At 32.4% G+C, this 17,143-nt stretch overlaps 1 protein-coding gene across 1 annotated transcript; it reads left to right on the top strand.

The window, feature by feature from the left end:
• The first annotated feature begins 15,818 nt into the window (after window positions 1–15,818).
• Window positions 15,819–16,880, top strand: LOC124924576 (F-box only protein 6-like). Its single transcript, XM_047464596.1, has one exon. It carries the CDS (start codon window positions 15,819–15,821, stop codon window positions 16,878–16,880), a length of 1,062 nt encoding a protein of 353 aa, XP_047320552.1.
• Window positions 16,881–17,143: the final 263 nt, after the last annotated feature.

Raw genomic sequence — 17,143 nt, 5'->3', positions numbered from 1 at the left:
TTTAGTATTAATAACTTTTATTTTATTGATATTTGGATTTTTTTTCTTTTCATCTTCTCTTGCTAAACTTAATACTATTAAGAACTTTTATTTTATTGATGAATGGATTTTATTGTTTCTTATTCTAAACAATATTAAATTGCCTAGAATAGAATACAGGTATATATATATAAGCAAGGGTTTTCATTACAAGTATTACAAAATTATTATATATTTATCTAAAAATATATATATATAAAGTAATTTAATTTTTTTTAAGTAAAAATATAAACAAAGTGATTTTAATAAAAGGAAAAATAAATTTTATATTTAATATGTATAAATTATAAACCAATTTTAAATATGTTATTAATTTATTTTATGTGTTAATATAAATAAAATTTGTTATATATTGAAAACAAAAAATTATGTAATTTATATCTAGTTAATTAAATAAAAAAGTAAATTTTGTATTAATGAATTTATTTATATTTAATAAATAAGTCTACATGTATTTATAATTTAAAATTTTCTATTTATGTATTTTTATACTTTTTTCTCACATTCTTTCTTGATAGGGATACATAAATTTAATTTTATTTAATTTGAAGTTTTATATAATAAAATATATATTAATTATACTATTAAAAAGAAATGCTATAAAATTTATATTTAAATAAATAAAATAAGAGTATTAACCATAAAATCATAACAAACATATTATTTTCAATTATTTAAAAATAAAATAAAATTTTATTTAAAATAAATATGTGATAATAAAGAAAATATCATTATTATAATGTTATTAATATTATGTGATACAAAATTTCAATTAATTAAAAAATTATTATAATAATTAATTAATTGTTTATTCAATGTAACTAAAAAAAATACAGGCATGACCAACCCTCTCTTAGGGAAAAGAATGGCTAGGTATTTACTAATTTCATAATAATAGAAATTGTAAAAGCTCCGAAATGGGTTGACATAGCCTGCAAGAGATGGTGGACACAATTTTATTTTTTAAATAATTAATTAAAATTAATTTTAAGTTAACATTTCCTCCATAATTGAAATCTCATCATTTAGTCTTCTATTGAATCTCATAAAGAGGTGGGGGTGGGGATTGAGATTTGATAAATGAATTCTTTTTTAAATAATTTTAAGAAATTAATTTTAAACGGTTGACCTCTTAAACTCTCTACTAAATTTAAAAAACAAATATTTTATGTGTATAAACTTAATTTCAAGTATTCTTTTTTTAGTTCGATATTTGATGTCACTCGAAGAACTCTTATACGCTATTTATTCGTGCCCATTATAAAATAGTTTTTACTCCACAAAATTTTTATTATTTAAAAATTGAATTCTTATATTTTATTTACCTAAATTATTTTTACAAATACATGCGTCTAAGTTTAATATTTTAATTTTTTAAATATTAATTAAACGTCGATACATGCGATTGATTTAGAAAATGTGGGGATGATACTTTGAAAATGTCAATTAAAAAAAATTAGATTTAAGAAATAAATTCAAAAGAGTCTATAATAAAATATATATTTTAAAGGCGTTTTTTATTTTTTTCGATTTTTTTAAAAATATCTTAGAGCCTTTAAATATTGAAAAACAATTAAAATCAAAAATTGAAGATAAATTCGCCATAGGATGATGGACTAGAACGACCACTAAGGGACCGTCGGTTAAAAGAGCGTGGTTTAGGGCGCTTTGGGGTGCTTTGGACACGACATGGACTAGAGTCAAGTGGTTTGGTCGTTGATCAACACGGAGCGAGACATGCACGGGTGGACTATGAGCGCAGATGACTCGGACGTTGAGTCCGGGTTTTGGCCTTTAAATATTGAAAAACATTTAAAATAAAAAACCGAAGATAAATTCGCCATATGACGGACTAGAACGACCACTAGGGGACCGTCGGTTAAAAGAGCGTGGTTTGGGGCGCTTTGGACACGGCATGGACTGGGGTCAAATGGTTTGGTCATTGATCAACACAGAGCGAGACGTGCACGGGTGGACTAGGGGCGCGGATGACTCGGACGTTGAGTCCGGGTTTTGGCCGAGTTGACCCACGGTTTTACCTTTCGAGTTATCACCAAAAGTGATAGTTGGTCCAGTACACTTTGATATGTATGTCAGCAGCTGACTGTTGTCTGTCATATGCCTAGAGCAGTCGCTGTCCAGATACCATACTGAATCTTTCAAGTTGTTGTCTTGTTTTATCTTCACATAAAAATTGACACATTTGGTACCCATTTTTATTTAGGTCCATGGTTAATTAGTACCTTGGGGATCCATACTTGAGTTATTTTTATGGATCTCCCATTTTGTGTTTTTAATAATGTGTGTATCTTTTAGACTTGGCAAAAAAAATTTCTGCCAACGGATTATCCATTAATTTTATAAAATGATTTTTTATAAAATATTCATGGCTTTCTATCAGGTTTGTACTTACCAGACAAGGTTGGTGCCCTATTTTTGGGCTTAAGCCAACTTGACTTTTGATTAGTTGGCTTAACATATTAAATTTAATCTTTAAGAGTCAAATTATTACAGTTTTGATTAGTTCAAATGTCAGTTAAATTTCCCTTGATGAAACTTATGAAATTAAGTTTGCATTTTATTGGGTTCAACTTGTTGTAGGACTCAGTTGGATTGTCCCCAACAAATCCCAGACCGAATTTGCATCCGGCATGCATTTTATGCTCATGCAATTGCTTTAGAGCATTTTTATATTTTTTCCATGAACAAACCACATAGTTTAATCTTTAATTTTCAATAGATAAACTATGAATTATTTCATTGAGCTTCTCATTCTCAGCTGATAACTCATTCATTTTGTTTTCCAAAACTTTTGGTTCATTATTTTGAGTTGAGAAACTTGTATTGTTAGATTTGTTTTTCAAATTTATTTCGTTAAAAATATCTAACATATTCTTGTACTCAATGACCATGTCATTGAGTGTAGTAATTAGATCATTTCTTGTGAATTCATCAAAGGTGAAATCAAATACCTCGTTGTCATTTTCCATGAAACATTTGACAATTTCTTCCTCACTTTCACTTGAGGAGCTTTAATCGAAATCACTTTCAGCCCATTTTATCTTGCTTTCCTCAGCAAATAGTGCCTTTTGTTCCTTCTTATTCTTGGAAGATCTGTGATCCTCCTTGTACTTCCTCTCGAATGACTTCTTGTCATCCCTTCTAGATTTCCTACAGTCATCTTTGAAGTGACCTGGTCTGTCACAGTTAAAACATTTTAAATTAGTATTAGACTCATTTTTATAATTATTTCTGTTAAGATTAGAGTTAGAATGATTCTTCCTCATGAATTTGCCAAACTTTTTGACAAATAATGATATCGCGTCATTGTTGATGTGTTCAGTAGACTTGGCAGATGTTGAATTAGGCGGCTCTTCAGCAATCACCAATGTTTGTGTTGTGATGGAGGTGGACTCCTCCTCCTTATTCCTTGAGTTTATCTCAAACTCATAGGCTTTCATATCGACAAAGAGATCATGCAACTCGACCTTGTTGAGGTCATTGGATTCACTCATAGTCATAGTTTTGATATATCATTCTCTGGGCAAAGCTATCATAGCTTTGATAACAACTCCCTTAATTCTATATACCTTTCCCAAGGTTGAGAGTTCGATGACTATGCTACAAAATCTTTCGTCGAACTCAGTCACAGTCTCACCCGGACGCATTCTGATGTTGTCAAACTTTTGTGTGGCAACCATCAACTTGTTTTCTTTTGTTTGGTTGTTGCCTTCACAAAGTTGAGTCAGCTTTTCCCATATCTCTTTGGAAGTGGAATATGATTTGATCTTGCTGAATATGGTCTTGTCCAAAGTTTTGTAGAGAATGTCTTTGACCACATTGTCGAGATTGGCTTCCGTCTTGTCTTCAGCAGTCCACTCGTATCTAGGATTCTCCTTCATCTCAATAGAACCCTCCATTGTATTTGTGGTTGTGGTTACCTTTAGTATCTTTATAGGATCATCTATGATGACATAGTACATATCATCATCTTGTGTCACCAAATGTGCTTGCATTCTGATCTTCCAGACATCATAGTCTTCCTTTGAAAACATTTGAATCTTATTTATGTAAGACATGATTCAGATATCTGCTGTAACTTAAGAATATAAAACTTTTCTCTAATACCAGTTTTTAGGATCGAAGACAACAGTAGAAGGAGGGTTGAATACTATTGTTCTATTTTTCACTTAAATGCGATTCTAATCATGTTAAGGACTTAAAATCTGTTTATATTCTTGGAAAAATCGTAGCAAGCTTTTGAACGGTTTCAAGTGCGGAAAATAATTGCGGGATTTGAATTGACAGATATGATAATGAATGAAGAAATGAAAAGACAACACACGATTTTATGGATTTTCGGAGATAAAACTCCTACGTCACCTCTTCTTCTGTTTTTTTGAAGGATTCCAGTAGAAGACTTTGATTTGTATAGCCTCTACACAAACCCACTTAGATCACATGTCTTAACACTTGTTTGTTTGAACTCCTAGCTCTCACACTATCTTATTAAACAAATGACTCTCTGTTTAACCTACACAATGATAAATTATTATCAAATAATACAAGAGATTATCGCTCAACATATATCGTCTCGTGTATGCGTAATGTAGTCTTGCAAAAGAACCGGAGAATTCTTGAGTCGATTGGAGAAAAACCGAATGATTCTTTGTTATTCTTTGAAGTCTTTTTATATTTTCAGCATGGCAACGGTAGATTCTAATTTGTTAATACGTGGCAACAGTATGTTCATCGTACGTCTAGCATACAGGGTAGTGCGCAGACGAATGAAATATTCGTTTGTGTGTGGCGTACGGGATTGTAGTACAAATAGAGTGGAATATTCGTTTATCGTTTTGTCTGTCAAAATAGAGAGTTGGTTGTACATTTTGACGTATTTATCTCATGTTGAACTCAGCTGATACCGAGTTGTATTGATGAGCTACTATGTTGATAATGGACTCAGCTATTGATTAGCTTAGCTGTTGGCTACTCTGCTGATAACGATCTCAGTTGTTGATCAACTCTGCTATTAGCGCATCTCTACTAATGGCAACTCACCTGTTAGCGCATCTATGCTGATGGGCTACTCAGCTGTTAGCGCACCTATGTTGATGGGCTACTCAACTGTTAGCACAACTCTGCTATAGACTACTCGGCTGATGGAAACTCAGTTGATGGCAACTCAGCGGATGGAAATGCAGCTAATGAGCTACTTAGTTGATGGCAACTCTGCTTCAAGATTCTTCAACTCTACTGATGTCAACTCTTCTATCAGAGCTTCTTCAGCTCTACTGATGACAACTCTACTGTTAGTGCTTCTTCAACTTTGCAAATTATGTTAATATATAATTTTATCTGTGAGGATGATCTTCTTTGACTTTTATTTAACTATGAGATTATATTAGTGGATCAACTTAGGATCAAAAATTTTATATAGCCTTCTTCATAACAACCATGCATTATACTAATGCTTTGACACCAGTCTTGGTTCATTTAGTGGTTAGAGACCTTAATACCTTATATGTGAAAATTTATTTAATTGAAAACATCATATTGACGTGGAGGTCATGGTGGTTAGTTTTTTTATTTCCTCTAGGGTATTAGTAAGGTGTGCAAGACTTTAAGTTTCTAGAAAAGCTTTTATTAGTATTTTCCTTTATGAGAAATTGTCTTCTTCTCTTATTTTGTAATGGGAAATGATTGGTTATCTGGGTACAAGTGCTACTCCGGTACTAGAAACCGAATTACTAACTCCCTCATTCAGACGCAAACATGAGCATTTTTCTCATTCTTCTATTTTATTTACTAGTATATCATTGTGACATTCAAAGACATCCTACTAAAACATCAGGATTTAGGAATACACCAGGATCATCAATTTCTAGAACCACTCTCCATCATAGAAAATAATTACTTTATGAGCTGCAATTGAAAATAATGAATGGATAATACTATATAATTCGCGTGACGCACTATATAATTCGTGTGACGCACTATAAAACACACGTCACAAACTATACAATTTGCGTGACGAACTATACAATTTGCGTCATGCACTATACAATTCGCATCACGAACCAATACATATATAATTGTGACGAAACAACTATAATATTCTTCACGAACCATAGTATTCAAATCACTAACATATACATACACGATCGCCATGAACCAACTATAACATCAAATGCACATTTAACATACCCATTGAAAATGTAGTGAGTGAGGGAGAATGTGAAAGGGAGATTCAGGGAGAATACAAAAGAGATATTTATGGATCAATGCAATGAGTGAGGGAGAAACCACTACTGATGTTGAACGGAAAGTTGAACAGACGTGGGAAAGAACATAAAACGTTACTGTCGATGTTTAGGATTTAGGGAGAGGGAGAAGATGAACAAAAGAAATTTGACACCCCAAAATCCCAAAAAGGGATATTAAGGATAATATGGACATTTCACTGGCTTAAAATAACATTTTTGAAAACATTATTAACCTTGATTATTTTTCAAATTTCACATCTTAATAGGGACATTTCGTCAAATTTCCCGTAAATTACCTAAATCTTTTACTTTGTTTGCCTTGGAGTGGACTGTCCTAGCCCATGGGCTTATCTTAAAACCGAACTTGTATAGAGTATTGGAGAAAAAATAAAGGCTCTAAAAAAATTCGAATATGATTTCGCCATTAAGTGAGCTTGTTCTAGCTAGGTTGATAGAAGATCACGTTAAACCTATTAGAAGCGTTATTAATCAACTTTAAACCTCAATCTTGTTTATAATACAATTTCATATTTCATATTAATATGCATACACAACTAGAAATTAGTATTGATCTATGTGCCATGAGGATAGTTATAATTTTTTTGTTATTAAAGAAGAATTAGCATGACACACACAACCATTACCCCTACTTAAACTCAAAACGCTTCAAGGTGAAATCGAACCCTTGACCTTTTAGTCTCTTAAGTCGACTCTTATCACTATACTACCTTGGTGGGACTATGAGGATAATTATAATTAATTGTGAGAAGTAGAAAAAAAAACGGTTTGTTTTAATTAGAATTAGGATACATGTCGAGTCGAATTAAGACGCATCAAATACATATAAAAGGTATGAAAAATTAAATGAGCCTATAATTACTCTGATCGCTTACTTTTAACCCTGAAATTAATTTTTAAAATAAAGCGTCCCTCAAACTTTCAGAAAGAGTAAAAAATGGTCCTTCTGTCAATTTTTTTTGTTATGTCTAACGGCTCTAAAAAAACGTCAACGCCAAGATCTTGTCTGAAGCGGAGCTCGCGTCAATAGAATGTTGCAAAAGCTAGAGATATTTCAGACGAAATCACCCAACTTCGTGAATCGTTGGTAACCATTTGCTTGAAAAGAAAGTGAATATCTTTGCAGAAAAGAACATCCTTAATTAGAAAACTTATAAATCTTCCATCGAAGAGTCAGCTTCATCCCGAACTTGCTAAAGGCTTCAAATGACAGTTGGCTCATACTCAAACTAAGATTGGATATCCGCAAGAGGAAATTGAGAAAGTGAAATTTGTGAATATTATGTCTGTGAAAGAGGTGATGTTGGAGCTCGACGATGCGAAGGAATCGTTCCACATCTAAATCGGGACACAGATAACTATTTCGAAAGAGGAATTTAATCGATGAGAGAGAAAGAGAAAATAAAGGAATGAGGCGGGCTGACGGAGATGAGAGTGGCGACTGTGATGGATCAAGTGGAGGTTGTGAAAGCAAGCAGAACGAAACGTTTTTGAAGTTAGAGGTGATAGTAAAAGAGATTAAAGAGACGAAAATATTGATTAATGAGGCCTTGAAGAAGGTGGTGGAGGAAAACAACTATTGTGCCCTAGTTCAAATTGACTATGTAACCACAACCAGCAGTGGTTGTGGTGGCAGCATGAGGAAATAAGAAAAAGAATTTTGTGGAGTGATTTGTTTTAAAAAAGAATTTAAAGACTAAAAGTAAACAATCTAAGTAATTTGGGTAGGCCATATAATTTGCCCTAAAAGTATAAACATATCATTATCTATATTTTCTTTAACACGGTTCTTAATTTTTTCTTTTCTCTCAAAAGTATCGAAAATATGAAAATAAAATTACAAAATAGTTTAGAGATTACAAATTTTTGAATCAATCAAAGGCAAAATCAAAAGTTTTATGTTAAATATATGTTGGGTTTTTGGCTCATATTTTATTAGAATTTATACATTATGAGCTTTAAACTTTTATTGAGCTTATAATAGTTGTTTAGTCTTTTTGGTTTTTAATGTACTCCTATAAATAGACATTGTAATATAGAGTTACTTGGACAATTATTCCATGGAGATGTAGGCATTGTTGGCCAAAGCCCGTTATATATTGTGTTCTTTATTATTATTGACCCCATTTTCTTTATATTTTCTTTTATCGTTTGTTTATATTAAATATTTTCTCAACAATATATTAATGAGTAGAGATTATCTTCCGATAAACACTTACGGTGCACCATTTATGCGCTTTGTTACTGTCAGGGACGGAGCCACGCATGGGCTAGGGCGGGCTTCAACCCCACCTAACTTAAAATCTTAAAATAAAATATTTTATATATGCATTTTATATCTGACTCTTAGCCCAGTTGGCTATGTAACAAAACTGTGAAAATGAGGTCAGATGATCAAAATCTGGCCTCACCTTTAATTTATTATATTTTAAAATATAATTTATTTATAAACTAATTCATAATTATATTATTTAAATTTTAAATATAATTTTATTAAAATAATTATTATAAATATTTTATATACAAATATTTATAATAATACATAAATTTTTACATGGGTTTGATTCGGTATTTAAATAAAGAATGTGATATCTCTGCTCAAGAACCTAACAAATCTTCTAGAATTGATGTTGATGTAAGTTCTCTTAAACTTGATTCAGCATTACGTATTCCGATATGGAAATATCCTTTTAATCAAATGGATGAAATTAGACGAGCTTATATCAAGATAGGGTCATATTAACCTATTAAAGATGAGTACCCGCCGACCAAATTTGGAAATCAAAATCGACGGTTCCAAAGTCATTGGTTTAAGAAATTTACTTGGTTAGAATACTCTTTTTTCTTTGAAAGATGCTGCTTTTTATTTCCATGTTTTTTGTTTGAACATAAGCAACCCCAAAAACCTACGTTTTACAATAGATGGATTCAAATATTGAATACGAGTTAATGATGGGGATAGATGCTCTTTTGTTATGCATATAGGATGTAATATTTCACCACATAATAGGGCAGTTGAATATCTTGATAAACTAATGAATATCCTTGTCATATTCACAAAATACTGAATGCATAGTCTTCAGATAAAAAACAAAATAACAGATTACGGCTTACAACAACTATTGAAAGCACTTGGTGGCTCACTTTGCAAGCGTGTGCATTGAGAGGGCATGACGAGTCTCCATCTTCTAATAATCGTGTAAATTTTATTGGAAAAAAACGGAGCATAGAAAGTTAAATCTGAGATGCAAGTTGGAGTCAGCCCCAGGTAATTTTTTATCCTGGCTCCGCCCCTGGGTACTGTCATCCCGTAATGTTTTGTAGACGAAGTAGTATAAGTATTCCCTGAATGTGACTGAACACTTGCCCATAATTTCTTACTTTTCTTTGTTTTAAGATAAGTGACGACTTTTCAAAACTAAAAAATGACTAGTATCTTAAAATATTTTATTCGGTTTGATAGAGAAGTGTGCAAAAAAGGTTACATATGTCAATTAAAGCGAACTTGAAATTATTGATATATGTAATTGTAATATTGAACTTATCTTTTATTCCTCTTTTTTTTTTAACACTTTTAAGTGAAAGTCTATCGTCTTTAAATTAAAATAATTTAGTTGTTCACCCTTTTTGTCTATGGGTGTAATTAATTTAATCAACTAGCTCAATAATATTGAAAAAGATAGATAATTGTTAGCAAATTTGTCTAAATGTTCTCTCTTACGTTGCTAATGCAAACACACTCTAATTCTATATGAAATATTAAGTGGTGTTTATATTTTATTTACTAGGTAAAATGTGACATGTAATATATAATATAGGTACCTTCTATTAAATACGGTAATTTTGATTGTTATGGTTAATAACAATTATATAAATATATGTCATACTTATATAAATACCTACATAAATTATTTTATTTGAAAAGATTGGGATATTTGTTGTCTTAGAAAACAAGTTTTACGAGGAAAAAATGGAAGAATATGAAAATGTAAATGAACACTTTGGGTATTATTTAGGATTGGAAACTTTTATTAAAAATAGTGATTAAGTGACAAAAGCTTACTCTAAAATGAGTTAATAAGTGTGAGCGCAATTTGGTAAAAGAAAAGACAATCCCATTTTTATATATTCTTTTATAATTTTTAATTTGAATTTAAATTTAAATTTATAAGAAAGACAGTAGAGAGAGAAATGGCGGAGCGCAGCGTATATATATCGCTAGCCATGCTGATTGCTTAGACTGTTTATCAAACGAAGGTCAGGAAAATCTTCCTCTGAATTTCTTCATCTTCAACCTCATAGCCAGCTAGCTGCTTCATCCGCCGCCGCCACTGTACGTTATGTCATTTTTCATATATGTTTGCTTTCGTTGTCCAAATCGTGGTTTACGTTTAGTAAATTCTCAAATTTTAATCTCACCAGGTCTCCTCCTGATCGTCCCTTGATCGTCATTTCATTCGATTCCTCTTATTATCTTCTTCTCCATTCTTCGCCGATTCCATCGCCACTGTGTGATAGGTAGGTAATCTTTCCTATGCTTGTTCATATCTGTTAAATTTGGCTGTCCAAATCGTGGATTTTAATCTCATATCTATATATACTTGTTCGTATCTGTTTGCTTTGGCTGTTGAGGATTGTAATGTAATCTAATATGATACTTTTTCCTATGCTTGTTCATATCTGTTTGCTTTGGCTGTCCAAATAGTTGGTTTTAATCTTATAATCTCCATACTTTTACCTATGCTTGTTCAATCCACAAATTTTAATCTCATCTCCAACATTTCATACTAGCTAGGTTTCATGATGTCCCTTTTCACTGATTATCGTTGCTCGTCATTTATATCTCTTTGATGGATAATTTATGATAAATCGATCTTGCATCCGGTAAGATATGATAGGGTTTAGAAAGCCAACATGTTTGGGTTATTCAATAAAACTCGGAAATCTAATTCTGGTTGGATATTGAGTAGAGTAAATCTTATGTGTTTCCAATTCCCCAAGTGCGTATTTGAAAAGACCTGCACTGGCTTTTGAGAGTAAAATAGTAATCAAAAGCCTTTTCAGTTTTCAAACTCATAATAATATTAATAAAAATCTCTTCTTCTAGCCTAGCGACAACAATAGATGGATATTCCCTGCCTCTTTGAGAGGTCATATATTCGAGTCGGTCAAACGGCAAGTTCTACGCCTGGTTATTTGCGGGATATATGCTTAACCCTCTTGTGGCCACATTTTTTTAACTCCACCAAGATAGTCCAATGGTAAGAGTCGACTTAAGATAACAAAATATCACGAGTTCGATTTTATCTGAAAAAGTTTTGAGTTTAAAACACCCCCACAACTATGCCTCCCTCCCCGCTTAAACTTAAAACGCTTCTAGATGGAATCAAACCCGTGACCTTTTGGTCTCTTAAGCCGACTCTTACCACAGGTTTTCCTTGGTGGGTTCTAAAAAGTGGTCACATACAAACTAACAATTAATATTTTTATGTTTGCATTACTTTAACAAACAAAGTTGGTTTGGATGAGCATTTTTCAAAGCCTTGTTCTATGAAGTAAGCTTCAATTCTGATGAACCAAGTCCTTGGAGCTTGTTTTAATCCATACAAATCTTTTTTCTAGTTTATAAACTTTGTCCTCCTCCCCTTTTTTCTCAAATCTCTTGGGTTGGTCAATAAATACATCCTGAAGTAGTTTTGCATGAGGAAATGCACTATTCAAGTAAATTTGATAGAGATTCCACCTTTATTGAGTCGTTATTGCAATGATCATACAAATAGTATCCCAGTGAGATAAATGTGCAAATATTTCGTTATAGTCAATGCCCTTTTTTTAGCGTACCCTTTAACAACTAGTCTGTTCTTATGTTTATCAACTTCTTTATGCTCATTGAGTTTAGTTTTAAAAACCCACTTCACTCCTATCTTTTTTGCTCCAATTGGAAACTTCACTAACTTTCATGTATTATTTCAATATTTTTGGTTCATTATTTTTTTCCACTTGCCATTGAGTGCAACTTCTTCATAAGTGACTGGATCAAGTGTAACAAGTAAAGTCACATCACTCTATCCCTCTTCCTCTGATAAGTCTTCATCAAATACATAGTCTTTGTGCCATTTAGGGGCCCTTCTAATTCTTCCTGAATGGACAATAAGTTTAGTAGGTTGAATTACTATTGTTCCTTGAGAGGAGTTAGAAATAGTAGGTTGGTTTGTTGTTATTTCTTCATAAGATGAGCTGGAAGACTCAGCTCCTCTTCATTTTCTACCACATATTTTTCTTCTAATTCACTTTCTTTTTTAATCACACCACTTTTCCAAACTCCTCCATTATAAACTTCAGGCATTTCTTTATTCCAATCTCACCATTTTCTTTCTTCGAATATCAAATATTTGCTCACAATAACCTTTCTTAATATTAGATCATATAGTTTATATGCCTTAGATTCTCTGTTAATGCCAAAAAATATGCAAATATGACTCTTGTCATCAAGTTTATGTCTTTTTTGTAAAGTACCTAATATGTGAGCTATGCACACAAAAACTTGTAAATGACTTACAAATGATTTTATGTTGCTTCATACTTCTTCCATAGTTAGTTTCTGTACAGCAGAAGTGTTACTTCTGTTCATTAGTTATATACACCTGTCAGTTGCTTCAGCCCAAAACTCTTTAGACATTTCTCTACTAGCCAACATGGTCCTTATATAGTTAATGATAGTCCTGTTTTTTCTTTCTGTAACTCCATTTCGCTGAGGAGTGAATGTTGCAGTCAATTAACTCTTTATTCCTCTCTCCTCACGAAACTGGTTAAACTCCTTGGAGGAAAATTTCCCATCTTTATCGGTACGAATGCAAGTTAGTGGTAATGCACTCTCATTTTCAACCATTAGTTTGAAATTCTTAAATTTCTCTAACACATCAGATTTTTCACATATTAAAGTATTCCCATATTTTTCTACTATAATCATCAATAAAAATTAGTAAGTACATTTCTCTCGATTGAAGACTACAGTGATAGGACCACAAAGGTCTGAGTGAATTAATTGCAGCTTCCTTGTGGCTCTCCATTTACTTTTATTTAATTGTTTCTTCTTTTGTTGTTTTCCAATCAGGTAGTGTATGCAAGTGTCTTCAAGATTAGTGATTAAGAGTAGTCCTTCTACCATTTTTTTGAGAATACATCTTTTATAAACTCTGATAATTAAGATGTCCCATTATACAGTGTCATAACAGATATTCCTCATCAGAAATAACTTGAACAACTTGAAGACATGTAGTTGTAGAGGTTGTTTTTTCTATTCTTTTGGTTTCTCTTCGATTGTCATCTTCTTAGTATTGATCTTAACGAGTCTATTTGAGCTCATATTTGTGGTCATTATTAATCCCTTCTCGGATGATAGATTTTGCATTCATCGTCTAGCACAAGAAGTCCTATACATTTTTGTTATAGCTCACCCATATACTTAAGAGGTTACATTTCAGTTCTAGAGCATAGTAAACATCTTCAATTTGTTTATCGCCATCTACTTTAATTTGAATGATTCCTTTTCCAAATACAACAATTTTCATGTCATTTTTCCATTTTAACAAATGATTTAACTTGGTATCCAAATGTGTGAACCAATGTAGTCTTCCACACATGTGATTTGTGCAGCCTGAGTCAACTTTGCTTGTACTTTTGATGGTGTTGTTGTAACCTCTGATTCAACATTAACCATAAATAGGACTTCTTATTCTTCATCCTCCTATGCAGAATAATTGGCTTTGTCCCACTCAGACATTCAATTTGAAAATGTCCCAACTTTTTGCATTTGAAACATTCAATACATGACTTGTCAAATGCCCTTCCTCTTCCTCTATTCATCCCTTTGTCTCTGCCTCTTCCTCTTCCATTAACAGAAACAGACATTCTCAAGGCTTGATCTTCTTCCTTTTCGATGGGCTTGAATTTCTGCCCGTGTATAGCCAATGAGCTTTGTAGTTCATTGACTGACATGGTTCTGACATCCCTAGCCTCTTTTATTGCAACCACAACGTAAGTAAACTTTTCAGTCAAGGTTCTCAAGATTTTTTCTACGATAATGGTGTCCGACATTGTTTCTGGTTTGCTAAAACTGTAATCCTCGCGAAATACTACTTGATCGTTTCACGATTTTCATCTTCAGGATTTCAAAATCGCGTCTTAGAGTATTGAGCAGAGATCTCTTGAACCTCTCGTTGCCCCCAAATTTGCTTTTAAAAGACTCTCAAACAATCTTAGTTAAATTGCGGTTTAAGATTTGTTCAAAAGTAACTTTGTCGATTGGTAGGTAGAGGAAGTATTTCACTTTGCAATACTTGTTCTTTAGTTCTTTAATTTGAGTTTTGCTAAGACGGACTGCCTTTGCTTGTTCTTCAACATTTTTTAGATTAGATGCCACATCCCTTTAGCCCTAAGCAAATTTTTCATCAATTCATTCCAGTGGTCATAGTGCTAATCAGTGAAGGTGGGTAACCTTGTGAGGTTGCTGTCGTTTTTCTCGTCCATCTTTGTGAATCGAATGCGTCTTACTTCTCAAACTCTCGGTTGATTATAGGTTAATCTGGCTCTGATACCAATTGTAAATAGTAATCAAAAGCCTTTTCAAACTCATAATAATATTAATAAAAAATGTAGGTCATAAATAGTACAACAAATAACTATTGTCCTACAAAATAGTAAACACTAACTAATAAGAAAACTATTAAACACTAACGCTAACCCACTACTAAATAAACTACTAAACACTAATCCACTATTAAATAAACTTTCAATTACTAACCCACTGTTTAGAACAAGTTAAAAGTAGCATCAACTTATTCTAACCAACTAATTAAAAAAACAACCAACATTTTATTAAACAAATTTTAATGATGATTGTTGATGAATATTGTTATATAGGTGTTATTCAACGACCAAATAGATGGATATATTGGAACATTATCTATTTGGTATTAATTTGCAAAGATTTGCACTGTCATGATGAAAGGAAAGATCCCTTAATAAGTGATTCCAAACCCATTATTTTGGTTGATGCAAAATGGAAGCATCCAGAGTGTAATTCTTTTATCATAATATATAGTCTTAATCATATATCGATCGTGTTCTTGTTTGAAAACATAATTTAGGTTATTTGTTTATCATATTCTTTTCCTAGTTGCTCCAATAGTATTGTAATGTTAGATATGTTTGTTTAGGGTAAAATTAGAACTAGAATTAAGTGGTTCAATTTCAGTTCTCATATTTGTTTATATAAAGAAATTAGAATCATAAATCTCATAAAATTAAAATCATATGTTATTTTTTGAGGTTGAATCATATATTTTTTTTTACATTATCAAAATTTGACTCTTTTTATCTTTTAAAATATTGTAGGTATTAAGCTTCACGCCGAAGAGTATTAACCTGAAAATGATTGAATCCGATGAAACTTCTCATAGTAGAAATAAGTTTACTTTGTGTTCGTCTATTGAAATGTCACCTAAGATATGGGGAAAATTCCCAGAAGACCTCTTTGAAGTGGTTGGGGCGAGACTCCCAGTGGCTACCTTCTTTCGTTTTCTTTCGGTTAATAGAAAATGGAACTCCATATTGACTTCCCATACCTTTCGAGACCGATATGATAAAATTCCCATCACCCAACCATGGCTATACGCTGTCACCCACAAAAACGCAGCCATGTACGATCCCTCTTCAAATAAATGGTACCATTTAAAAAATCATTATTTCCAAGAGAAGTTGGCTATCGTCCCTGTTGCTTCTGTTGGCGGTATTGTTTGTTTTATCAATCTTCTTCAAACACGTTTCTTCGTGGGTAACCCACTTACTCAGACACTCAAGGAGCTTCCTGCTAGGTCAAAAATTAATTGGCCTATAGCAGTCGTTGGAATGTGGATGTATGGAAAATCTTTAGTCGAGGGCTACAAGATCATTTGCATCAATGGGGAGCTGGGCCAATACATAATTTTTGACTCTATCAAGAATACATGGTATGAATCAGGAGTCATGCCGGCGATTAGAATGTTGCCCTTGTATTTGAGCTTACTCCCGCAGGCTATCTCTATAGACGATTGTCTTTACTTCACGTGTTCGAATCCAGAAGGTATAATCTCCTACAATATGTTGTCGGGAGTTTGGAATCATTTTTTAGTCCCGAATCCTCGGGTTTTGATTGCTAAGCGATTTCTCGTGGAATGTGGGGGTCGGATCATGCTCGTTGGTTCGATGGAAAGTGAAATAGAATCATGTGTTTCTGTTCGCATTTGGGAGTTACAAAAAATGACGTTACTATGGAAAGAGTTCGACAGGATGCCAAGTGAGTGGTGCTTGGGATTGAACCGAAAGAACACTATCCACATGATTTGTATAGGTAACAAAGACATGATCATGTTGTCATTTGTATCTGAAAAAAGGAACAAGTTTGTTACTTATGATGTTTTGAAGAAAGAATGGTTGCAAGTTTCGGGGTCTATAAGGACGGGTCAGAGGTTAGAACATGGAATCACATTTTATCCTTGCATTACAGCAACAGTTTAAATTAGTATTAATAACTTTTATTTTATTGATATTTGGATTGTTTTTCTTTTCTTCTTCTCTTGCTAAACTTAATACTATTAAGAACTTTTATTTTATTGATGAATGGATTTTATTGTTTCTTATTCTAAACAATATTAAATTGCCTAGAATAGAATACAGGTATATATATATATATAAGCATGGGTTTTCATTACAAGTATTACAAAATTATTTTATATTTATCTAAAAATATATATATAAAGTAATTTAATTTTTTTTTAAGT

Source organism: Impatiens glandulifera, chromosome 1 (assembly GCF_907164915.1).
Source record: "Impatiens glandulifera chromosome 1, dImpGla2.1, whole genome shotgun sequence".
Classification (NCBI taxonomy): domain Eukaryota; kingdom Viridiplantae; phylum Streptophyta; class Magnoliopsida; order Ericales; family Balsaminaceae; genus Impatiens; species Impatiens glandulifera.
This window is presented reverse-complemented; position numbering and strand designations above follow the sequence as displayed.